Source organism: Cervus elaphus, chromosome 21, assembly GCF_910594005.1.
Source record: "Cervus elaphus chromosome 21, mCerEla1.1, whole genome shotgun sequence".
In the NCBI taxonomy this organism is placed as follows: domain Eukaryota; kingdom Metazoa; phylum Chordata; class Mammalia; order Artiodactyla; family Cervidae; genus Cervus; species Cervus elaphus.
The window spans coordinates 7,499,845-7,526,061 of record NC_057835.1 but is presented as its reverse complement, the minus strand read 5'-3'; the positions used below and the strand labels follow the sequence as shown (position 1 = coordinate 7,526,061).

The 26,217-nt window shown below is 43.9% G+C and overlaps 1 protein-coding gene across 21 annotated transcripts in view; it reads right to left on the bottom strand.

Annotated features, from left to right (window-relative positions):
- The window catches only part of PTK2 (protein tyrosine kinase 2), a 208,497-nt gene that overhangs the window by 151,774 nt on the left and 30,506 nt on the right, over positions 1 to 26,217 (bottom strand). For 9 of the 21 annotated variants that reach the window (XM_043879884.1, XM_043879885.1, XM_043879897.1 and 6 more), the window contains exons 3-4: positions 8,762 to 9,009; positions 2,879 to 3,197 (exon numbers count right to left, since the gene is read on the bottom strand). The exons of 6 other annotated variants lie outside the window; for them this stretch is intronic. In XM_043879884.1, coding sequence (XP_043735819.1) covers positions 2,879 to 2,978 — 100 coding nt within the window. In that variant the 5' untranslated portion in view covers positions 2,979 to 3,197; positions 8,762 to 9,009. The remainder of the gene's footprint in view (positions 1 to 2,878; positions 3,198 to 8,761; positions 9,010 to 26,217) is intronic. 6 more of the 21 variants (XM_043879894.1, XM_043879899.1, XM_043879901.1 and 3 more) reach the window with 3 other exon arrangements.

Here is a 26,217-nt window from a genome sequence, read left to right as displayed (position 1 = left end):
GGAGGTAATTCCCAGCGCAGCCATCAGACCCTGGGAGCCGACCCAGGCCCATCTGTTGCGAGAACTAGAATGCAGCACGTGTGCTGCTACAAGAGGAAACACAGAGACCAGTTCACTGCTTTCGTTGAGCAACTTTTAAGGCAAGTGGATTAGCTAACTCTACATAGAATTTGCTCATTCAGTTGGTAATATTTATTTATGCCAATTACTTGTCAAGCAGAAAGAAACTTGACACAACCCCTGACTTTGTTAAGTTTACCATCCAGCAAAGAAGAGATCAAACAAGTGTAATGCACTATGATCAATAACAGTAAACACAAGACAGAAGCAAAGACTCAGGAGGGAACATCAGAAAGAAGCTGGTTTAACCAAGCGGAGACCTACGGGTAGGCTGGAGCTGGCTGGGCAGAGGAGGGAAGAGAAGAGGCAACGGAGGTGGAGGAGACCTGAGAGGAAAGACTCCGGCCGTGCTGGGCACTGAACAGCCAACAGGGACGAGAGGCCCACGGCCCAGGGCTGGAGAGGGCGGAGCCAGGCGAGGCAGCCTGCAGGCCAGGTGAAGGGGCTGCAGCCTCGCCTCATTCTGGGGAGAAGCCACAGCAGTTCTAACACCACCACCAGATTTATGTTTCTATAAAATCCCTCCGCAGGTATGTGAAGGATGAACATGTGAGGACACAGGAAGACAAACAGGAAGCAACTCCCATGGCCCAGAGCAGGAGAAGGTGAGGAACCGTCAGAATAAAAAGATGGATCCCTTATACGTGGAGGAAAGCGTCAGAGAGGCACCCTGGGTCTGTGGCATGGTCAACTGAGTGGACGGAGCTTTGACACGTTTATTAGACAGGATTTGGGGAAGAACTGATTTCAGCAGCAACAAAGAAGCTCCTGTCTGGCTGGTATCAGACGCTTGTGAAAACTATACATGTAGATATCAAGAGACAGCTGACCCCTGGACTCTGAGACACAGAAGAGAAGAGGGGCTGTACCCAGAGATGGACGGATGGATGTATGTTTAAAATGCTGATCCAGAAAAAACATGATTTTAACCAGAGGATCCAGAATCACACAAAGGAACTATTAATAGTATATTCAATTTCAATCTGCCACTGAAAGACAGAGGCGGGGGGGAGGAAATCAACAGCACATTTGTTCCTGACAACCAAATCTGACACCTCTCAATCCTTCCCAGTCTTTCAAAAAGACAAAACAAACAATGCACACATTGACATAATCCAAGAACTTTCCAAGGAGGACTTTCTGCACTTAGTAGCCTTGCAGCCAATTACACAGCACTGTAAACATTTACACTTACTTCAATAGTCTGAATCTAAACTGTCTTCAAGCCTAGGAGATTATGACACAGTTGAACACAATTTATAGCAACATCTTCTTAAATATGTTAAAACATGTTAAAATACACTCTTCCTCGGGTGCAATCTAAGGCAGGTTCTTTAACATTAAATTCATCAGTACAATAATGTTATTACAGAAAAGTCTCCAGACTGTTTTAAGGATAAAGGTTTCAGTTCAAATACACAAATATGGGCTTATTACTTTTAGGCTGTTCTAGTAAGGATTTTACACATCTTTACATAGGGCCATGGCTGTTCTATGAAGTTAATGTGACTGATCAGAGCCAGTGTGAGCTTTAGGACGTCCAACTGCAGACCGAGCTTTGGATATACAGTCTCTGGGTTTGAGGTGTGTCTCTATCTAAAAGTAGTGATTTTACACTTGAAAATAACCAATTCAGCCAATTCCTGGATAGGAACATTGCTGTCAGTATCACACAGCAAAAATTAATCGGGACGAATACCTCAGGGTGAGAGAGTAAGCAGAGAAGGCAGCGGGGCCTGTCCTGAGACCGTGCCCCACCCCCGCGGTTAGAACCTGCTCTGCAGTGATCCACCTGAGAAGACGCCTGCTCCAGTCCTACAGGCAGACGGACCTGACCTCAACACCCTCTCTACCTTTTCCCTCCTGTATACAGGTGAGCTCTTTTCTCAGGCCCACAGCCCACCTCTATCAGAATGATATTCCAATAAAAACGCCTCTATTTACTCTGCAGTCAGCAAATGTAATGGAAAAATAACTGGCTGCAATCAACTGCTTTGGGATGAGCAAAAACACTATAATCTCTTCCAAAGTTCATACTTCTAGTAAGATATTTAGATTTTTTTTCAATAATAAAATATTCACTACTAAAGTAAAGCAGCCTACCCATTTTGGTCTTATTCATATGTGAATCATATGCATTCTTAACTTCTACAGGTGTTCCTCAAACACGTGTTACAATGAAATGCTACATTTTATGTTTTTATTTTTATATAACTGAAGCCTCTAACCACATCACAGGGGAAAGCTATTTATTCACAGCCCTGAGGACCCTTAGAGACAAGCCCACCTTGCAATAACAAGGAGTTTCCAAATAAATATACAATCTTTACAGTGAGTAAAGGAAACCAATTTTTGAAATATGAAAATCTATGTTACTCCTTTTCCTATAGTCCTGTTTAAACTAGAAATTATTCTCTTTATCCTTTAAAAACTTCCACATGGCAGAATGAATAAGGACATCTTGATTAAAACTCAAAATAAAACATGAAACTTTAAGAGACAAAGGACAGGCTATAGAAAAAAATATTTTACTCACTAAATGCATTTTCATAAAAATAATTTCATTTACTATCTGAAATGCTCTCTAAATGGTTTTATGCAATAGTTGCAAACCCATACCAAATAATTTCCATCTTTCCTTAAATTTAACTGTAAATCTATTTGAAATAAGTCCTGACAAACTCTTATCCACCTTTTTAGTGAAAAAGCATGAATCTAAATAAAACTTAAACCGAACAGATTTTTAAGTTATTTATACCTTTAGCCCAACACACTGGAAATGGACTACAGCCGCTCTTCTCCATACAGACAGCACCTGCGGGTTCCAGGGCCCCTTGGCCCGCCACTTCCAACAACATAAACTCAGTCCTAGAAAGACCACGCCAGGAGTCCGAGCACCAAGTCCCCGGTCATCACTCCCACTGGACTTGCTTCGATCCACATTCAAGACTAAGCTTCCCCTCTGTGCTCCTTTTTTCAGAGCTTGAAGCAAAATTTGGGAGGTGTTCCTTCTGTAATATTTTCCAGCAGCTTGAAGAATGCCTCTCAGTTACAGAATCTTCTCAAGCTTCCGCAATCTGAAACACAGACCGTCCTGGCCGGATTAAGCTCCTGAACAGAAAGAAACCAGCAAGTAACGTGACCCCAAGGATCTGTGTTCCTAGATTCATTCAGGGAAGGAGGGCGAGAGGGCGGGGAGGAGGGGACAGAGGGAGGAGGGACAGAGGGAGGAGCCCCGGGCAGCCGGGAGCCTGCGCCTTATTAATATGCTAATCTCACCCTTCGGTTCAATTCATCTGGCTGACTTCTGTTTACAGAACTGACAGGCGACTCTAAAACTGGGTAAGCTGCAAATCAAGTCTGACCCAGATCAGGTCTGCAGGTGCCCGTGCAAACCATTTTTGTTTTCAAAGTCGTGCTTCTGGCATTTTACCAGACTAATTCTGACCTTACAGTTAAAAATAAGTACCTTAATGAAATAAGAATAATTTTGAAAATAAAATGCTGATCAATACTAAAAACAAGTCTGTAAAAACTATGTCCATAGGAACCCAAATGTATTTGAGGTTAAGGTATTTCTTCAGATGGATACTTGAAAAGTAAGTTTGTAAATTTATAAAAACTATCTAGAAAACACATAAAAACAAGAATGTGAGGTTGCCAGATACTTTCAAAATTAGTTTAATGGAATACTGAGAGATCCAAGATGCATTTCTTTTTTTAGCTTTAAAATATAGTAATAAACTCATACTGAACAAGTAGGAGAGAAAAACACTCTAATAATCTGTAAGAGCAACTTTCTTTGAAAATGCGAAGCTACTTACTTTCTTCATTCAAACTGAGAGATAATCAAGGTCATCTAAAAAATTCAGCTATTTGAACACATTCCACACTTAGGATCTGAGCAGTGAGATAATATTATCTTAGCAGAAAGATAATAAGTAACTAGGCTCCTAGAGCCTTGCCTGAGCACAGTTTAGCCCTCCTAACATATGGGTAATTTTGTTAGGAGAAAATCCCACACACTAATAAAAGAGGGTGTGGAGTAAAGGGAACCCTCTTACACTGTTGGTGGGAATGCAAACTAGTACAGCCGCTATGGAAAACAGTGTGGAGATTTCTTAAAAAACTGGAAATAGAACTGCCATATGACCCAGCAATCCCACTTCTGGGCATTCACACTGAGGAAACCAGATCTGAAAGAGACACGTGCACCCCAATGTTCATAGCAGCACTGTTTATAATAGCCAGGACATGGAAGCAACCTAGATGCCCATCAGCAGATGAATGGATAAGGAAGCTGTGGTACATATACACCATGGAATATTATTCAGCCATTAAAAAGAATTCATTTGAACCAGTCCTAATGAGATGGATGAAGCTGGAGCCCATTATACAGAGTGAAGTAAGCCAGAAAGATAAAGAACATTACAGCATACTAACACATATATATGGAATTTAGAAAGGTGATAACGATAACCCTATATGCAAAACAGAAAAAGAGACACAGAAATACAGAACAGACTTTTGAACTTTGTGGGAGAATGTGAGGGTGGGATATTTCAAAAGAACAGCATGTATACTATCTATGGTGAAACAGATCCCCAGCCCAGGTGGGATGCATGAGACAAGTGCTCGGGCCTGGTGCACTGGGAAGACCCAGAGGAATCGGGTGGAGAGGGAGGTGGGAGGGGGGATCGGGATTGGGAATACATGTAAATCCATGGCTGATTCATATCAATGTATGACAAAACCCACTGGAAAAAAAAAATAAATAAAATTAAAAAAAAAATCAAAAAAAAAAAAAAAAAGACAAGTACTCTACTTAACAGTGAACAGGATCTTATGACTTCACTAACTTCTTGGGGGGCGGGGCCGGGACTGAACAAAGGCTGTGTCCAGGGATGCCTCAGGGCCGGGTGTTCCGCTTCAACAGCTTGCGATGCTGCTCTGTCTGCAGGCTTTACCTTCGGGCTCCTAACTGTAGGCCTAACTCTGGTGACTGCCCCTACGCCACAGTGAAAACTATCATTTACCACAGAAAACTCTGAAGTCAGGCAACAGTGGGAAGAAAGGGGGCTCCAGAAAACACAGGCAAGCTAGCCAGAAAAAGAGCAGAAGAAAAAGACGGGCAGACCCGGTGGAACTCCTGAAAACCAGCCCAGCCTGCCCCACTATTGAGGCAAGCCGAGGACAGAAAGGCCCGCTGCCACCACGGGTGCATCGAGGCACATCCCAGGTATCTGGGTGTCCGGTTCAGCCCCTCAAGCAGGGCTCAGGGCTTAATCTGAACCATCAACCAACAGACTACAAATGGCCTGAGCAAACTGGGAGTCTCTCTTGGAACCTAAGATTCTCAAAAATGTAAAACACAACTCAAAGCTACCTTTCCTTGTCACCAATCATATTCCACACAGCAGATACTGATTACATCTAATTTTCACATCGAAGCAAAAACAGTACCACCACTGCTTTGAAAGATGAGTAAAGACAGAGCCTTTCAACCAGAGAGAGGCACGGTCAACTAAGCCCACCCACCATCCAGGAACAGGGTCTCCACCCACAGCCCAGAAGGCACGGCAGCAGCTGTCCAGAGTGAGCAGCGGGTGGGGCCGGAGCGCACGCGGGGTGGTGGAGGCAGACACAGCGCCCAGGGAGAGCGGGCATGAGGGGGGAAGCCTAGGGTTCAGATGAGGTAACCAGAGGGGCAGCTTTCTCTCCCTCCAACCAAGCTAACTGATACTTTATTTCAGTATCCGAATGTCACCTTCCCCTGTGCAAGGTCGAAAAGTTGGAAAGATACAGAGAAGCAAAACTTCTCCAGGACGGGAGGACCAGAGGCAGCTACAAGGAAGTTCAGCACCTCTGGTGGTGGTGGGTCAGTCGCTAAGTCGTGTCCAACTCTGCGACCCCATGGACTTGTAGCCCGCCAGGCTCCTCTGTCCATGGGATTCTCTAGGCAAGAATACTGGAGTGGGTTGCCCTTTCTTCCTCCAGGGGATTTTCCAAAGCCACAAACTGAACCAGGGTCTCCTGTCTTGCAGGCAGATTCTTTACCAACTGAGTTACAAGGGAAGCCCTCTGCACCGCTGAGGCTGCTGAAAAGAAAAAGCCACTGGTGTGAGGGCAGAGAAGGATGCAGATGCTCTGGGAACAGCAGGACAGCACCTACCAGTCAGCCCTGTGCCAGCTGCTTCAATCCTGAACACACCCCAACAGAGCACTTCCTCCCCCATGTCTACAGAAGATGATCCTGAGGTTCCAGGTGGACCTGCCTCAGGCCGAAGAGCTGAAAAAGGACGAGTCCTAGCCAGGTTGGTCATATCTCTACTGCTGTTTTCTTTTTGCTAAACATTAAAACAACTCCTTCTTTTAAACTCCCAATCCAGTGACATCTTGAAAAGAACAGGAAAGGCCTACAGTTCATGGCAACAGAAGTGAAAAAAGCAAGCAAGCCCTTTAAGCTCTGATTTATGAAATTCTACATGTTAATACAGAAAGTTCTTTGATATTTGAAACAACTTTTTTGCAGTATCTGTCTAGCTAAGAACAACTAGTTAAGTGGTAAGTCCACTTCACAAGTAAACTCTTAATTAAAATTTACAAGAAAGATTACTATTTGCCCAGGCCCCAAGCCTTAGTCACCCCGACTCCTCTCTCTGTCTCTGAGGATCAAACCAATCCATCAGCAAAACCCACTATCCTTGCCTAGAAACTATACCTGAGAGGGCCGTGACCTCTCCCTGCCCACTGCCCTGTGCCTGCTGCCGTCCTGCACACGGGTCAAAGCCACATGCCAACCCCGCTCCCTCATCTCCGATCCGGCTGCCCCAAACTCCACTCTCAACCCAGCAGCTGCAATTGACCCTTCCTTTCAAAACAATCAACCACACCATCTCATTCCTTTGCTAAAACTCACCAAAAGTTCTCCAGCTCCCCCAGCAGGTGACCTACACACTGAGCACAGTCTGCAAGGCCCTGAAGGCTCCCCTCCCATCCACACCAGAATCCTCAGCAAGCCCACCCCCGGGGTCTTCTTAGCTCCAACCACACTGACCTCCACTCTGCCCTGTGCCCACACCAGGCGTGCATGACCTCAGGGCCTTTACATGGCCTGTCCCTCTAGGTGGGACACTCCTGTCTCAGATAACCACAAGGCTCAAATGTTACTCACTCCACTCACCTTGTCTAACAGTGCAGAGCCATACCCTAATCCCAGTCCCACCTGCCCCAAAGCACAGGCACCTCCTGTGACTTATCCCTGGCCCTTATCCCCTGCCCCGCTGTCCCACCACAACACGCTCTCCACAGCAGGAAGGACACCTCTGGGTCTGTGCACTGTCCCCAGGGCCTCACCAATACGGTCGGTACAGTGTACAGGCCGCACTCCACACCACCCTCTTGCCCCGTAGGAAGGAGGAGATGGCAGAGCAGCAGTCTAGGGCCTAGGTGTCAGAGCCCGACACTAAGCTCCGTGACAGCATGGCCAGCCTTGGTCTTGGCCACTGCGTCACCTCCAAGATCCAGCAAAGGGGTTTGAAAAATATCTACAGAATGAACACGTGCATCATACATGTTGCAAACCTTGCTTTTCTCCCCAATGAGAATGGAAAAAGAAAAACTGATATGAATTCTAGGAAAACCATATGGAAATACCCTTCCCCATCTGACATAAAAAATATACCACACAACTGAAATATTCTGATACTCTGAACAGAACTTCCACTGCAGATGTTAATAGAGCCAAATGATACTAGTGTGATAAGATAAAACCACTGGAGGGCTAGCAAAGAATGCTATGAACAAAGTTAGTGAGCAGAAGAACCCTTCACATACTATGTAGGTCTGCCCACTCTGGCTTCCCTACAGAAACCTGAAATAAGAAAGTCACCAGGGGGGACTTCCCTGATGGCCCAGTGGTTAAGACTCTGCTCTTTCGATGCTGGGGGGAGTTGGGGGGTGGGCGGCGTTGTTGTCCGATCCTGGTCAGGGAACCAAGATTCCACATGTCCCAGGGTACAGCCAAAAAAACATTTTTTTTTTAAATTTTAAGAAATAAACAATCTTTAAAATAAGAAAGAAATGAAAGTCACTGGGAAAGGACTATCAAGAAACAAACTGCTTACAAATGTCACAAGAGCAGCTCACAAAGATTCAACCCTGACGTTCAAGTTCTCATACACTTCTCACGGTTTCCATAGTTTGCCTTAAGTTAGACCAAAACTCCTCGGCAGTACTTCTTAGAAGAGTAAAGCACTGGTAAATGGTTTTATGTCAACCAACAAGAGGAATTTGTAAAAACATATAATGTAATTCACATTATATACACAATTCAAAATTTATATTGCCTTTCTTTATGCCTCATTAATCAAAAGTTACAGATTTAAATAAAATCAACACTTTTACAACATGGTACCTCCCTTAGCAACTGACAGGTACAATATACCCAACTTCTGTCAGGTGGGTGCCTGTTCTAAGCTTACTTCCATTCAGACTCAGAGAATTATCCGTTCAATGTCACTGTGACTCACTGTCTCCATCACAAACACAGAAAAAAAATTTTCTGCAAGTTTTAATATCAATAAAAATTATGACTTGGTAAGAACTAAAGAAACTTAGTCTTAACAATGGATATAATTACCTTCTGAAGACAAACAGACAATAGGTCTCAAAGCACAACATACTCCAAAAGGTGATGGTACTGGTATTACTTGGTTTCCCAGCCAAGCTTCGTGACAATTACCATACCTCCCTTCCGTTACTCTGGAGGAGCTCTGGGGAAGTTGAGGAAGGCACTGAATTTGCAACTGGAAGATGCAAAGGAGCCCCAGTTCTACCCATGGGACAAAGAAAGAGTCATTTCACCATCCTGAACCTCAGTCTGTTCACCTGAAAAACAAGGACAACGACTATCACTTACTGAACCGTGAAAATGTCAGTCACAAAACAGCAGAAGAGCAACACTAATAATAATGAAAATATGATAATAATGATGCCAAGTTAATGCCTACTATGCACCAAGCCCAGTTCCAAGTACTTTTAAAATACTGACTTATTTAGTTATTAAAAACCACTCCCACGAGGCAGACTCTATCACCTCCACTGCACAGATGAAGAAATTGGAGCACAGAGAGATAACTTGTTCCAGGTCACAGAGCTTCTAGGAGCAGAGCTGGAAATCAAACTCGGCCAGCTAGGCCCACAGTCTGTGTTCCTTACCAATCTGCTTGGTGTGCACGCATGCTAAGTTGCTCAGTCATGTCCAACTCTTTGTGATCTCATGGACTGTAGTCCACCAGGCTCCTCTGCCCATGGAATTTTCCAGGCAAGAATACTGGAGTGGGTTGTCATTTCCTTCTCCAGGGGACCCTCCTGACCCAGGGACTGAACCCGCTTCTCTGGCGTCTCCTGTACTGGCAGGTGGACTCATTACCACCGTGCCGTCTGGGAAGCCCAATTAGCTAAGTGCCTTACGCCTATTTTCTCAATTAACACAACCAACGATGTGCTGCTGCTGCTGAGTCACTTCAGTCGTGTCCGACTCTACGCGACCCTATAGACGGCAGCCCACTAGGCTCCCCCGTCCCTGGGATTCTCCAGGCAAGAACACTGGAGTGGGTTGCCATTTCCTTCTCCAATGCATGAAAGTGGAAAGTGAAAGTGAAGTCGCTCAGTCGTGTCTGACTCTTAGCGACCCCATGGACTGTAGTCCACCAGGCTCCTCCGTCCATGGGATTTTCCAGGTAAGAGTACTGGAGTGGGGTGCCATTGCCTTCTCCGACCAATGATGTAGATGATGTTAAAATCCACAGGTGACATGTGAACAAACCGAGGAGCAGAGAAATGAAGTAGCATACCCAACATCAAGCTAGCACCGGCACTCGGGTACTAGCCAGACCACACCCTTCAACCACCACCCCAGTGACGCTGCCTGCAGAGGCTGCAAAGCTTTCCAGAGAGGGGGGGAGGCAGGCCCCACCTGGCCTCCAGAGGATGACTACTGGGTCACGGCGAGGACCAAAGGGACAAAGAGAAAGAGAAGAAATGTGCCTGAGGGCAGAACACGAGACAGACAGGCCACTCTCTCCCGTACACAGCACCCCGCGGTGGTCCCTGGTGTCAGCAATCCTACCCAGAACACACTCAGACAAGATGCTGAGCTTGCAGCTGGTACCTGAAAGACGCATCCAAACCACCAGGAGACACCCATCTATCGTAATGGATGAAGCCACACTCAAGAGATGAGACAGAGGGAAAATGTCTTCTAAAAAGGCAGAAAGCCCTGAACCTATTATTAATCTAAATAATCCTGAACTAGAGGGTTCTCAGAGACACTAGTTCATGGCCATTTCTTATTTTGCCACATAAAAGATCAACACTAAGTTCCAGGTTAAGAATCAATTGAGAGTTTAAGAGGGAAAACAGGACCCTGACATGTGTGAGAAGACGCTGCTGTAGTTTTTCAGAGCACAATGGCAACAGAGGAGCAGTGACACAGGGCGAGGGAAGACAGTCCCCAAGCCAAACTTTCAGCCTAAACACACTGAACAGGCAACGGGGTCGAGGGTGGCCTGTGTGTGCTGACCAGAGACACAGACGATCAAAAGCAATCACGCAGTTAATTAATATGTTGAGACTGTTCAACTTTGAAACTTTCATTGAATAGGCATATACATATCCAACTTACCTCATCATTTCATCATCATATATTTTTTACCCTATAAATCCAATTTATCCATAGTTTGACCACTCACCTTATTTAGCAAACAGCGACAGTATCAAAGCACTGGCTCCCCAAATTAGGTAAGTGAAGCGGAGAGAGCCCAAGGTTCAGAACCTCTGGCGTCTGGTTAAAAACCAGGCCGTGCGGCTGCAGGCTGAGCACAGAGGGCTGTAGCTAAAAGGGGCGCTGGGGCCAGGGGGACCCCTGGTGGTAAATGAGCCTCTTCTACAACCTACATTCCTCAGCTATAATGAGGGACACATCAACCACCTACATTTTAAATTATCCCTCACAGTGGCCTGGAAAAAGAAGGCGTTTCTACAGTGTAACCCAACAGAAGCACCCAGCTCGGATCCAGTCCTGACTCCAGTTATACTCTGAGTAAGAGGCACCAATGAGGCTTCTCTCTTTCCAAACACAGCTGCACAGTTGGCTGGCTTCCTTTGTCCATCTCCCTCCTCCATGACTCTGGTCTTGTCACACTGGTGTCAACAGATGCTATTCCAACTCAGCCACAAGCATACAGAGTCACTTTTTCAATTCTACCTAAAATTTTTTATCATTAAAAAGTTATTAAACTCAGCCATAAAAAAAGAAAGAAACAAAGCCATTTGCAGCAACATGGATGCAACTAGAGATTACCATACTAAGTGAAGTCAGAAAGAGAAAGACAAATACCATATGATATCACTTATATATGGAATCTGACATATGGCACAAATGAATCTATCTGTTAAAGACAAGACTCACAGAGAACAGACTTGTGGCTGCCAGGGAGGAGGGGGAGAAGGGGAGGAGCAGCTGGGAGTCTGGGGTTGGTAGATGCAAACTATTACATTTAGAACGGATAAACAAGGTCCTACTGCACAGCACAGAGAACTATCTTCAATATCCTATGTAAACCATAATGGAAGAGAATATTTAAAAAAAGAATATATGTATGTGTATAACTGAGTCACTTCTCTGTACAGCAGAGATTGACACATTATGAATCAACCATACTTCAATTTTTAAACCAACGCCACCCTTATCAGGATTATTATTACTATTTAAAAAAAAAAGAAAATAACAAGTGTTGGCAGAGATGGGGAGACAGAAACTCTTGCATACCATTGGTGGGAACGTAAATGGTGAATCTGCTACAGAAAAAGAGCGGAGGTTCTTCAAAGGAGTCAAAACTAGAACTACCACATGATCGAGCAGTTCCACTTGGGGAATCCTACATCAAAAAGAACTGAAGGCAGGGTCTTGAAGAGATCCGCACACCTCTGTTCATAGCAAGTATCCACAACAGTCAAGAAGCGGAAGCAACCCAAGTGTTCATCGATGGCTGAATGCAAAAATGCAGTGTATATTACAGTGGGATATTATTCAGCCTTTCAAAGGAAGGAAATGCTGTGACCTGTGAAACAAGCACAGGTACTGTATGTGTACTGTGTGATTCCACTTATTCGAGGCATCTAAGGTAGTCAAGCTCATAGGAACAGAAAGTAGAACAGTGACTACCAGGAGGCGGGGAGAGGGGAAAGGGGGTACAGAGCTTCAGATTTACAAGATAAGCCTAGAGATCTGTTTCTCAATGACGTTCATACACTTAACACCACTGACCCACACACTTAAGAACAGCTAAGATGGCAAATTTTATGTTCTGTATTTTTTGCCTATCCCAATAAAAAACTTAAAATGTTAAAACCACTTTAAAAGAATGCATCTCACATTTTACAACAAATCTGCAAATGTGACACAAATATGTCTACCTGTATGGACAAGGGGGAAAGCCTGGAGACATCAGAACAAGCCTGAAGTCCAAGAAGAAGGAAAAAGAGAGACAACAACCTATCCTGGACTAGGCTAGATACAGGCCCAGCGCTGCTGACGCTGGTCTGGCACTGGACAAGGGCTTTATGTGGCTTACAAAAATTAACCCCTTAATAAAATCTGAGATCATTACTAGTATCACCATTTTCAAGAAAAGAAACAGGCTTACAGAGGTACGGGACATAAGATCTGATGAGACTTTGTAAAAGTCAAGGCCACACGTGACTCCAAAGCCTAAGCCTGAAAGCCTCAAGCTGTCCATTCAGTTTGTTTGAAATATTCCTTGAATTCTGACCTTGCCACACAGTAGATATGTGACCTAGGGCACTTTTTTTCTTTTTTAACTTCTCTTTGACTTGGTTTTCTCATCAGTTAAATGAACTTTAAAATTATATCTACCATTCACAGCTGTTAGGAGAATTAAATATCATAACATAAAGGGCTTTGACATCATCAGGGTATTACTTTGCATCTTCTGGGCTGGCACAGTGACTTAATAAGCACCAGGAATCCAAGAGTACCTAGGACAGACCCCGGGTCCCCAGGAAGCTGAGAGCTCACAGAGAACACACAAGTCCCAATAACCACGCTCCTGGCAGACTGGTTGAGGAAACCCCCAGTAAACCTCCTGCACTGTTCAAGGGTTAAATGGTTCAGAGGTTTCTCTGAATCACTGAAAAAACTGGGAACTGCCTCCATGCTGAAAAGAAGGGGAATGAGCAAATAAAGCCTGGAATATAAAGATGAGTGACTACATACATGTGTAAAAAAAACAGTGTTTGCTAAAAAGTTTTCACTGATACTGGAAAATATTCATTAATGAAAAGAAAAAAAGGAACATGTTCTATAGAGAATTAAGGTAACTCCCAGTCCTAAACTGCAAGGATTTTCAATATATATATTTTAAGTAATAAAAATAATAAATGAACACAAGAAAATAACTGTTTAGGACTTCCCTGGTAGCACAGTGGAAAAGAACCTGCCTGCCAACGCAGGGGACAAAGGTTCGATTCCTGGTCGGGGAAGATTCCACATGCCTCGGAGCAACTAAGACTGGGTGCCACAACTATTGAGCCCGCACTTCAGAGCCTGAGCTCTGCAACAAGAGAAGCCGCAACAGTGAGAAGCCTGAGCACCACAACTAGAGAAAGCCCTTGCACAGCAACGAAGATCCAGTGCAACCAGAAATAAATAAAATTAAAAAAAAAAAAAGAAAATAACTGTTTAAAGAAATGATATCTGGTAAAGTTCCCATTATTTTTCTAAATAACACACAGTCAAACAACACATCAAAAGAGAAATTGAGAAAATGTTCAGCACAGGACTGACAATTAACAACAGAAGATCAAAATCTTTAGGATGGAGTTGAAAGAGTACACAGAGGAAATTTTTAACTTTAAGCACTTATATTTAAAGGGCAAAAACATGAGTTGTCTGGTTTCTTTTTACCTTAAATGAGAAAAAGCACTAGCAAATTAAATCCAAAGTAGAAGTTAAGACAGAACAAGGAGCAGCACTGGGGCAAAAGGAAAAATAAGTAATAATGACCCTAAAAAAAAAAAAAAAAGTAATAATGACCCTGTCTTCATTAAAAGTTTGGTTCCATCCATCATGGACCTTTCGTGTTGATTCTTGACTTCTAAAAATACTGCTCAGACACCACTTATCTTGATGACCAAGTGTTTTGGGGTCCCTGAGAAACGCCTCGCCGGAGTCCTGCCCACATCTTCCCATTCCCACACTCCACTTCCGCCCACTGGCCCACCCGCCACAACCCCAAGGCTCCCCACACCTAGCGCAATCACCTAGGGCTTTGTGAAACTAGAAACATTTCTGCCCAAGGCGTGTTAAATACAGTCACTCGACTCTGAAAGTTCCCTCTGAGAACAATAAAGGGATTCAATACTTCTTTTTAAACACCAGAATCACAGTAACTAAACTGTAAAAGCATATCTATTTTACTGGAAACAGTTGTGATGCATTTTTTACACTGAACCAACAAACTCCTGAATTCATTAATGTCTGATCTTAAAGGAAGGAGGCAAGCCCTAAAAATGTGTAAGCAAAATCCATGCTTGCTTAAGGCTATTTGCACCTCCTATGAAACAGCAGAAACCCTTCTTATTTAGGTCCCAAGAGCTGGAATAAAAGCAGCAACCGCTCAAATTCACAAGCCACATGGGCAGGGCATGACGGCTTCACAGGAGAGGAGAGTCTGTAACAACTCACTTATTCAAAGATTCCTCCTTCCCCCTTTTTTTGAGATGTTTGAATCCAAGGGAGGTGTAACAGCATGTCCCCTAGAAAAACAGGAAAACTGCATAAAGTACAATAATCAGAGAGATGCTGGGGAGTGAGAACAAGAGGGGCTAAGACTTCAGAGGGCGAAGAACCACAAAGCCGAGCGGGTCTCCTGCAGCTACTTTGAACTTTGGTGTTTATTTGCCAATCCTGTGAACAAGGAGGAGGCTGAGAGCCCAGGCTCAGCATCCACAGAAAACTGCCGCCAGAGGTCAGAGAAGCATGAGAAGCTTTGGCAAGCTAACAACCTAAAAGCAAATGTACTGTCTTTCCTGCCGCACATTACTCAGCAATGAAAGGAAGGGTACTGATGCAGGCTACAATGTGGACAAAATCAGAAAACATTATGCTCAGTGAAAGAAGCCCAACATAAAAGTGCTTAACATGCATATTAAACACTATATAAAATTTTCAACCTAAGTCCCATGAAAGTTTTAAATCTACAAAATGATTTAAACATTTTACATTTACCTACAGCTCTTCAATCCATTATAAGATAGTCTAGAGAACATTTAAAAAAAACTTCCTAGAAAGATAATCTTTTAGAGAAGAAATTTCTTCAGTTAAATAAAGCCATTATACAGCTTATTCTTCTTTGGTGATATGCCCTGTGCATGCATCTTTAACTAATAATTAAGTGGTTCATTCAAAAGCAGAAAACTAAACATCAGAAACAGATGAAAAGGTATCTAACAAGAACAACTGAAAACATTCGAATTCTGACTGTAGGCAGAAAACAAGATCTAATTATAAAACATAGGAACATGGGTCTCCTATAACACAAGAGTTACTTAACATATATATGCCAAATTTACATATTTTTAAAAAACCTATATTGCTTCCCATTATGTGATTGGGAGAATAAGGGCCAAGAATCTGCAAAAATACTTTAAATTTTCTTTTTATAATCATTACTGCATACTTTTATAATTATTTCCTGGGGAAATTTTAATTACTTCAGTTGTGCCTTTAAGTAACTCCAAATCTGATTTTGCTTAAAAAAAAAAGGTTATGAAATAAATATATCTGTACAAAATGCACTTAAAGAATTTATGAGAGAACATGCATTTATTTTTTGCTCTACATACACAGTCTAGATATGATTACAGGTGGTTTAAAGCACAGTCCTCTCACTGGGATCCTTGAATTACCACCTAAGAACTCGGAGTACAGGAATTTCCTAATGTATATTTCCCAAGCCTTAAATGGAAATCAAATATTATCTTTAAGTAAGAAATAGAAATATGAATTCATCTAAGAAGAACAAAAGAGAACACAAAAATAACAGCATCACCACCCGCAGGGTTTCCTGTAAAATATAATTACACATTCCTAGTCCCAAGATTTCCAGGACATTCACAACTCTTTCCATGTGACCTTGAAGTTACCACCTATACTTGCTACAAATACAATATGATCTCTACATACAGTTGCTGACTGAAATTCTTTCTTCTGCTGAAAACTATACTCAGGACAATCTCATTCCAACATCCCAAACTCAGTCATTCTCCACATCATTCTCACAGTTGTCTAAGAAACCCATCTCCTCTCTGTACATCTATCACAATCCACAGTGAACCCATTTTTGTCTCCCTTACAGAGTCAGGCACTGAAAAAGAAGGCACCCTTGGAGTCTGCTGCTCAGCTAAGGAAACCACTCTGCTCTGCCGTCTGGGAAAGCTCCCGACAGCAGCCGCAACGTGTCCTGGAGTAACACCACCATCACGATCACTGCATAAATGCTGTGCAAACGCGTAAATGCTGTGCAAACACCATGCTTTCTACCCTCTTCCAGATAAAATCCACTTAAGAACTGACACCACTTTCACAATCAGAACATCCTGCAAAAAAAGCTACACCCTGTCCCCTTTCCCATCTTCTCACCTGAACAAAAGTAAGGTCTGGGGAGCCGGGGGGTTTGGGAGCAAAGAGAAAGGCAGGTACATTTTCTTCAGTCATCTAGAAGTGTGCGTCACACAGAAAACTCCTCAGTACCTAACGAGTGCAAGTTTATGCTGAACTTCGCACCTAAGTCAGGTCAAGTCAGAGTCACTGAGTCCGACTCTTTGCGACCCATGGACTAGACAGTCCATGGAATTCTCCAGGCCAGAAAACTGGAGTGGGCAGCCGTCCCCTTCTCCAGGGGATCTTCCCAACCCAGGGACTGAACCCAGGTCTACCACATTGGAGGCAGATTCTTTACCAGCCGAGCAACAAGGGAAGCCCAAACTAAGGATTTATTCTAAAGATTAAAAGTCGCACTCAAGAGAACAAATATATTTTTAGTAATTTTTTAAATCGTGTATAAATTATGACAAAATTAAGCACACAGGTGATCAGTTTTCTCAAATATGTTAAATACCCCTGTTACTGACATACAAGGCAGTGAAGTTCAGCTTTGAACAGTGAAAATGCAGCTCCAAGACTGACCAAGTCTCACTTGCCCTCAGCTACCAAGAGGATCAATTTAGGATCAAGAGTTTCCACATAAACACAACAGGCAGCCTGCATCAATGCTGCAGGTCCAGAAGAAAACTACCACTTGAGGACACCCAAATCTTTCCCATTTAAATCTGAAGAATGAGTCTGATCTTGATGCCTGAAGTCACATTCACCCCTTGTTCCGGCGTATGTCTAATGTGACAGAGGTTATGAGAAAATGTCATACATACACCCAAATACCACTATTCTACCAAGCTTTTATATTTCAAAACCACTGTCACTAGTAGGTAGAAACTACATAGCAGGTACACACTTCTTCATTTTATGATATGTCACTTCACAAAGGCTTACATAATGAAAAATTAATATTTAAGCTGTACTAATCTCAATTTCATAAACAAAGATATTGTTTTAAAGGGAGACATTGTTATTAAAATGTACATTAAAAACTACAAGAAGAGCCAAAAATGATTCCAAATCTCCAACCAATCATCTGCAAGATTGGGGGAAAAACTCTCCTTCAGCAGTGCAGAGCACAGGGCTAGGGTCACGCAGGTGCTGGGCAGTCTGCTGACCAATGAAGATCTCAGGCGTCTCCCTTCTCACGCTCACTCACCAGGCCCAGCTACACTCACTGCTCACTACACTAACACATCACTGACAGATGAGCAAGTGGCTGGAAGAAAATGACCTTTGCTTGAAGGAGTTGGGATTAATGGTTACGGTCAGGACAAACAACAAAGCATGTGGTAAGCCAGGTGAGAAAAGCTATTTTGCATGAAACACAATGCAGAATAAACCAAACATCCCATATCAGTATAATAACAAAACAAAATGAAAGTTTTGCCAAAAGAAAGAACAGGCTTCCCTCTGTCAAAATGGAAACTGCCTGAGATTCTGTAGATAGTAAAATCAGTAGCTAGGAGCACATCAATGCTGTATACTGTCATCCTGCTTATTTAACTTATATGAAAAGAGTGTATCATGCAAGATGCTGGGCTGCATGAAGCTCAAGCTGGAATCAAGACTGCCAGGAGAAATATCAGTAACCTCAGATATGCAGATGACACCACCCTTATGGAAGAAAGCGAAGAGGAACTAAAGAGTCTCTTAATGAAAGTGAAAGAGGAGAGTGAAAAAGTTGACTTAAAACTCAACATTCATAAAATGAAGATCATGACATCCGGTCCCATCACTTCATGGCAAATAGATGGGGAAACAATGGAAACAATGACAGACTTTATTTTTTTTGGCTCCAAAATCACTGCAGATGGTGACTACAGCCATGAAATTAAAAGACGCTTGCTCCTTGGAAGAAAAGTTATGACCAACCTAGACAGCACATTAAAAAGCAGAGACATTACTTTGCCAACAAAGATCCATCTAGTCAAAGCTATGGTTTTTCCAGTAGTCATGTATGGATGTGAGAGTTGGACTATAAAGAAAACTGAGCACCAAAGAACTGATGCTTTTGAACTGTGGTGTTGGAGAAGACTCTTAAAGAGTCCCTTGGACAGCAAGGAGATCCAACCAGTCCATCCTAAAGGAAATCAGTCCTGAATATTCATTGGAAGGACTGATGCTGAAGCTGAAACTCCAATACTTTGGTCACCTGATGTGAGGAACTGACTCATCTGAAAAGACCCTAAAAAAAATAATTAAAAAAAAAAAAAAAAAAGACCCTGATGCTGGAAAAGATTGAAGGCAGGAGGAGAAGGGGACGACAGAGGATGAGATGGTTGGATGGCATCACCAACTCAATGGACATGAGTTTTAGCAAGCTGCAGGGGTTTGTGATGGACAGGGAAGTCTGGCATGCTGCAGTCTATGTAGTCACAAAGAGTCAGACACAACTGAGCAACTGAACTGAACTGATGAAGAAAGAATGGATAGACAAAACAGGATAGACTCTTGCAAGGAAACACTACTCAGCAATAGAAAGGAACCAACTACACAGCAATATAGATGAATCTCTACTACATCATGCTAAAAATCACCTTTCACAGTTATAAGCAGTGTACCATTCTGCTGACATGAACTCCCAGAATAGGCAAAAATGACCTGAAGTGGAAGCAACACAGTAGTTATGGGGGGAGGGGAGCAACGAGTGGTTGGGACAGGGACTGTGACCATGGAGGGGCATGAAGGAACTTTCTGGGGCCCTGGGGCCCTCCTAGGCACTAAAGCCTTGCTGTGTCCTCCATTTCTTGTTTGTAGGAAGAAGGTTTCAGCCTCCAAGACCTTCCCTGAGTTGCAAAGGACAGATTCAAACAGTTACTAATTAGAGGGGTAAGGGAATGCAGAAAGAGAGGAGGAGCAGTAGAAACAACAGCGTGTGAATAAAGCAGGGTCCTGGTTCCTCCTCAAAGGGTAGATAACGTGTAACCATCTAATACAGGTCTTCTACAGCAACTAAGGGCCCCACCCAGGTGGAGGACCGTAACTTCAGGCTGAGCAGAACCCAAACTGGACGGAAGTGCAAGACTGGTGATTGAGATTCCTTGAACACCACCTGTTACCTCTCACCAGCCAATCAGAGGAGGGTCACACACCCTGCAGTCGCCCTCTCCCCTGGAATTGTGCCCCAAGAACCAGCCAGGATTCAGGTCTTTTGAGCATGAGCTACCCATTCTCCTTGCTTGGCCCTGCAATAAACCTCTCTCCTTCAAATTCCAGCATTTTGGTTTGTTTGGCCTCCGTGCGGGACAGGCACACAAACTTGGATTCACAACAAAATGACAACGGTGTCTACATTGTGATAAGTGTGTGAGCTGCAAAGGCAATGTTAACTTTTGTAAATTTGATCATTACATGAATTACATCACGGTCATTCTGTTCTTTCCACACTGTTCATGGGGTTCTCAAGGCAAGAAGGCTGAAGTGGTTTGCCTTTCCCTTCTTCAGTGGACCACGTTTTGGCAGAACTCGCCATCATGATCCATCCATCTTGGGTGGCCCCACAAGGCACGGCTCACAATTTCACTGAGTTAGACAAGGCTGTGGTCCATGTGATCAGTTTGGCTAGTTATCTGTGACTGTGGTTTTCATTGTGTCTGCCCTCTGATGGATGAGGATAAGAGGCTTGTGGAAGCTTCCGGATGGGAGGGACTAGTTGTGGGGAAAACTGGATCTTGCTCTGGTGGGCAAGTCCATGCTCAGTAAACCTTTAATTTTCTGCTGACTGGTGGGGCTATGTTCCTTCCCTATAGTTTGGCTTTGGCAGAGGTAATGGTGACCTCCTCCAAAAGGACCTATGCCCGCATGCTGCACCTCCCAGGACTGCCGCAGTCAGTCCCTGGCCCCACGGCAGGTACTGTGGACCCACGCCTCCACCGGAGACTCCCGAACTCTCGCAGGCAAGGCTGGCCCAGTCTCTTGTGGGGTCACTGCTCCTCTCTCCTGGTGCACACAGGGTTTTGTTTGTGCCCTCCAAGAGTCTCTGTTTCCCCAGTCCTGACTCATCGCAGTATCTAAGTGGTAAAAGGCACGACCACTGCAACCTACTCTCACAGTAAATACACATGTGCACGTACACGGAAAGACAGAGAGAGGGTGGGGTGGGGAAAGAGGAAAACAGGGTTGGGGAGGGCGTGCAGGCAGATGTAACAGAACATTGGTCTAGCATCTGGTGAATCCAGGTGAAGTGCGATATTCAGGAGTTCCCTATACCACATCTTTACAACTTTTCTATAAAAGAAAAAAAATTTTTTCATCTAAAAAAAAACAAAACACACTGTACACTTGAAACACTGTAAAGCAACTATACTTCAATTTTAAACAATTAAAAAACAAAAAACAAGGAGCAGCAAACTAGAAAGGGGGCTGGAGGGGCTTTCTGAGGCAGTCAACCTAAGGTAGACCACTGTCATTTTGCTGTTAAGCCCAGTTCATGTGCCCAAAGCACAAGGAGGCCCAACAAACCAAAACACTGGGATGTGAAGGAGAGAAAAAGGTTCATCGCAGATAAAAAGGCAAAAGGCAAAAGCTCTGTTACTGCACACTGAAGGCAACAAGTGTTCATACTGCAGATCCCAAGTCACCCAGAAAGGCTAAAAGTGAGTTTGCTATCTTTCAGTACATTTTGTTTAAAAGACCTGGTAAGTATCCTTTAAAATATATAGGAAAATAAATACGGTTACATATTTTTTAAGTGTATAATCCACTTGTTTTTCCTATTCTGCGTATACAATAACTTTAGGCAACTTGTACCAAAACCTCTCAGGAGACACTCCACACGTGTGCAGCAACAACACGAGCCAAATCAAAGCGAATACCCCGCGAACCGTCCCCCAAGTTCATGCAACAGGACCCCCGCAGCACCTGGAAATGCCGTCAACTGAAGGAAGCACCCCAGCCTTCTCCTCGGCCTCTGGACCAGGATTAAGTTAATGCAGGGTCCAGCGGAAAACACAGGGATGGAGCCAGACAGCAGAACATAAGCAGGACAACTTCACCCTCTCTTCTGTTCCTCAATACGCTGCCAAGAGGCCACTAGCGGATCCTGGCCGTGTGTTCACTGCACAGAGGGTGGCAGGCAGGAGCTGCGGTGAGCCGGGCTGGACACACACACGGTAGGAAGCTTTACGTGTCCAGGGGAGAGTAAGGAGGGCCGCAAACACAGAGGGGCACGTGCAACAAAGGGGCAGAAACCAGCTTCACTGTACCACTGACCCTGCTGTAACCACACAGAGTGGTGTCCTCCCATCATAAAATCATTAAGTCATCATTTAAAACAGTGGCCTTCTTACTTTCTAAAGTCAAACAAATTCTGATTTTTAAATAAAAATTAAAACCCTCATACACAACCTTGCACTTTAATTTCCCTCCGCACTCTATACATAAACAAGGGCCTACTGGGAAAAAATGCTAAATAACTGCTCTGGAGGACATCAAAAAGCACCACAGAGCAATAACAAGCAACTCTCCTGCATGCTTCTAAAAAACTGTACTTACAATTGCAATTAAGTCTTAAGCTCAGTGAAGCCAATGTGTATCATTTTCTGTGTGCGTTCTTGGTATTTCTAGCAGTGTAAAATATACCTGTATCCTACAATTACAGCTGACTAAACAAAACAGCTGAAGACTACATAATTAAATTTGTCTCATTAACCAGAGAAAACATTATTTATTAATTGTAAACACTGGTAAAACTATTTTTCTCCAGAGCTACAAGAACCTGAAATCCCCTAAAATAATTTAACTTTTAAAACATCTTTTACTTATGCTAATTACACAACATCTGTAATATACAATCATGTTATATGAAGATAAACTACATTATAAAGGCTTTAGAGATCATGAATAAATAAGCATACAAAAATCAGCCAAGGACTTCAAGGTTACATGTTTTCAGAAGCTGTGTCTATGGCTAAAATCTACTTCACTTAAACTTCCAGGATACCTCATCCAGAAAAATAAAGTTTAATCCAGCCTGAAAGAAAACCTGAGCTCAAGTGTGTGCAGTATCTGTGTGTATACACACAGAAGTCACCTATCTTTGAAGCCTGAGGTACAATTTCCATACAGGAAGACCTCCAGCCCAGGAGCTCTGATGAACGTCCTCTGTGGCGTGGCCACTGCCACATGGAGGAACGGCTGCTTTCCGTCGCCCCAAGGAGTGTCCTCATGACCCCGGAACACAGGTCTCTGTCCGGCAGCCCAGGCAGCCACTCACCTCATGTCTGCTCTCAGAGCTCTGCCTTTACCAGGATGTTACATCAATGGAACCCCAGCAACACGAGCGCTTCATGTTCTCAACAGGCAGAATGCTTTGGAGACGCACCACTTTGCTGCCTATGTTGGTAGCTAACTCCTTCCTGTTGCTGCTGCTGAACAGGATTCCACTGCAGGGGTGGACCCCAATCTGCTCATCCGTTTTCCAGCTGATGGGCATTCAAGTTGTTTTCCATTTTAAATGATTATGAATAAAGTTGCTATAAACATTCATGCACAGGGACATAAATTTTCATTTTTCTTGGATAAATATCTCAAAATAGGATTACTGGATTGTATGATAAGTATATATTCAACTTTATAAGAAACTGCCAAATTGTTTTCCGAAGTGGTTATACTTTGCATTCCCACCAGCAAAGTAAGAGAGATCTGTTTCACATCTCTGTCACTGGACACTGTCACCTCGTGTTGTCTAGTTTTAATGTTAACCATTCTAACTGCGTTGCAGTGGTACTTCAATGTAGTTGCTGTCTGCCCTTCCCCAATGATTAATGATGCTGAGCATCCTTCTGTGTGCTTATTCTTATCCATATGAAATGAACGAAATAGGAGCTCCAGTTGCGCAATCGGTTAGCTCATGGTACTTATATGGCAGTGAAATGAACGACATACCTACTCAAACCCTTTGGCCGTATTTTCAATTGAAATTTTTACTGAGATCTTTTCTTTAAAACTGAAGTATAGGGACCTCCCTGGTTGTCCAGCAGTTAACACTCGCGCTTGCCAAGCAGGAAGGGCAGGTTCAATCCCTGGTCGGGGAACAAAGAGCCCACATGTCACATGGTCAAACAATAGAACTTTTTAAAAAATTGAAGTATAGTTGCTGTACAATATTACCTAAGTTACAGGTGTACAATACAGTGATTCACAATTTTTAAAGGTTATGCTCCATCTATAGTTATTATAAAACACTGGCTATATTGCTCATTTTGCAACTTACTTTATACCTAATAGTTTGTACCTCTTACACCCCCACCCCTCTACTGTCCCTCCCCAATACCCTCTCTCCAGGGGTAACCACTGGTTTGTTCTCTGTAAGTCTGATTTTTTTGTTGCTATATTCACTAGTTTGTTGTATTTTTAGGTTTCACATATAAGTAATAACACACAGCACTTCCCTTTCTTTGACTTATTTCATTTAGCATAATTCCTCCCAAGTTCATCCACCTTGCTGCAAATGTTCTTTTAAGAGACATCTATCCTTTCCAATAGACAGTTAAAGAAGAAATGCTGAGGAGTTGGTGTATTCTGATTTCAGAATTCATCAGGAGTAGACCAAAGTCTATAAAAACCACAGGAAAAGAGACAGGAATGGACCCACTTCCCTAGTTTTCCCAGTATTTGGGGAAACCATCTCTCTGCTCAGTCTGAGCCAGGAACCCTGGACTGTGACCTACCAGCAGAGCTCTGCAGAAACAGCGGTAACGCAGGTCAGCACAGGTGACACAGACATGCCGAAAACAGGCACCGCGGTCGACGTGCGGCTGACAGCGCGGAAAAGAGGCGCGGTGCAGAGGGAACGACCTGCGACTCTCACTATGAAAGCAAGACCCACAGCAGGACCATTTACGGGCAAAGATTTACGGTAAAAGAACCTGAAAACTTGGTGACCACCAAATGAAACCTTGGGCAAGTTTCTTAACGTCTCCAAGTCCAGCTTCTCTATAAAATGGGAACAGTAAGTGTTACCTTACTGAACTATTATAAAAAACTAAATAATAATCTGACACATGACTGACACATAAATGGCAGCTATTATGATGACGACTATTTCCTTCACCCAAATTCCTGAATCACAATGTAAGACTGGAAACATAAAGACGCGCTCTTCACAGAGCTATGAGCATGAGACTGAAGCCTCAGACAGCAGGTAATGTGCACGCAGAGGACCCACTGAACTAAACGCAGGGTCCTGACCACACAGGAGAACTGCCAGGCATTTACAGAAGAGCTGCCCTGGAGCTGGCAATCATTGAGAGTCTTTGGGGACCTTATTTGTCAAGATTTTGCCTCAGCACTTCAAATGCAATGATATTTCTTTCAAAAGGATCCGATCTAACCACCCAGGGTCTTGCATGACCTTGTCACGAATGCTTCCTTCCCTCTGGGATGCTACGACTATGCCACACAGGTGGGACTGGTGCTCACACACCTTGGTGACATTTCCAACCCCTCTGATGCCCGCACCCCCTGGTGGAGCCAAACATGGAGCAGCTTCTTAAATGCCCTGTTCGTGCCTGACAACCAGAGCAGCTCGACAGCATAGCCTGGCTCCACTGACTGCTCTGCACAGCCAGATAGATGCCAACTGTATTGAGTTTTTGTGACGGGTGTTCTATAAGGATTTTTTTCCCCATGAGTCAATACATGAAATCAACAGTTTCAGATTATCACTTGGGACTCAGGAGTTCCGGTACCTCCTAGGCTCAGATCTGGGGACATTCAAAATGTATAACCAACGTTAACACTCTGAATGCCCCATTTCCCATGAAGCCTGCTTACACCTCTGAGGGGTGCAGCCTCCACACCATCCAGCTCCACCTCTGTGCACTTCCTTCCCTGCTGCCCACTCCTGCTACAGCCAGCCCCTCCCATCCTCCCGCAGGCCCCTCTGGGAAGGCATTCTCCCGCCCTCCACACAGTGCCACCAGGCTCAGTCACACACCCCACATCAGAAAACCAAAAATCACCTAAAGCTGAAGCCGTGGATGACACGGTTCCACACGGAACGCGGCGTCTGGGAGGTAACCTGCAGAAAGTCCACGAGGGAAGACGGTTACAGAGGGGGGTGATGTGGAGTGGAGCAGGGGGCTGGAGAGGCTAGGGAACCGCTGCTTCCAGCAGGGTCTCACCCACTACCATCTACCCTGAATGGTAATTACATGAATTAACAAAAATCCACCCTGGAGTCCTTCCCCACGGCCCTCAGGATAAAGATCCGGATCCTTACCTGGGTTCCGCACCCTCCTTCACAATCAGGCTGCTGACCACCCTCCAGCCTCACCAAGAACACTTCACCTATAAACACCTGCAACCACTGCTCTAAGTAAACTACCCTCACACATCCACAAAGACCAAGC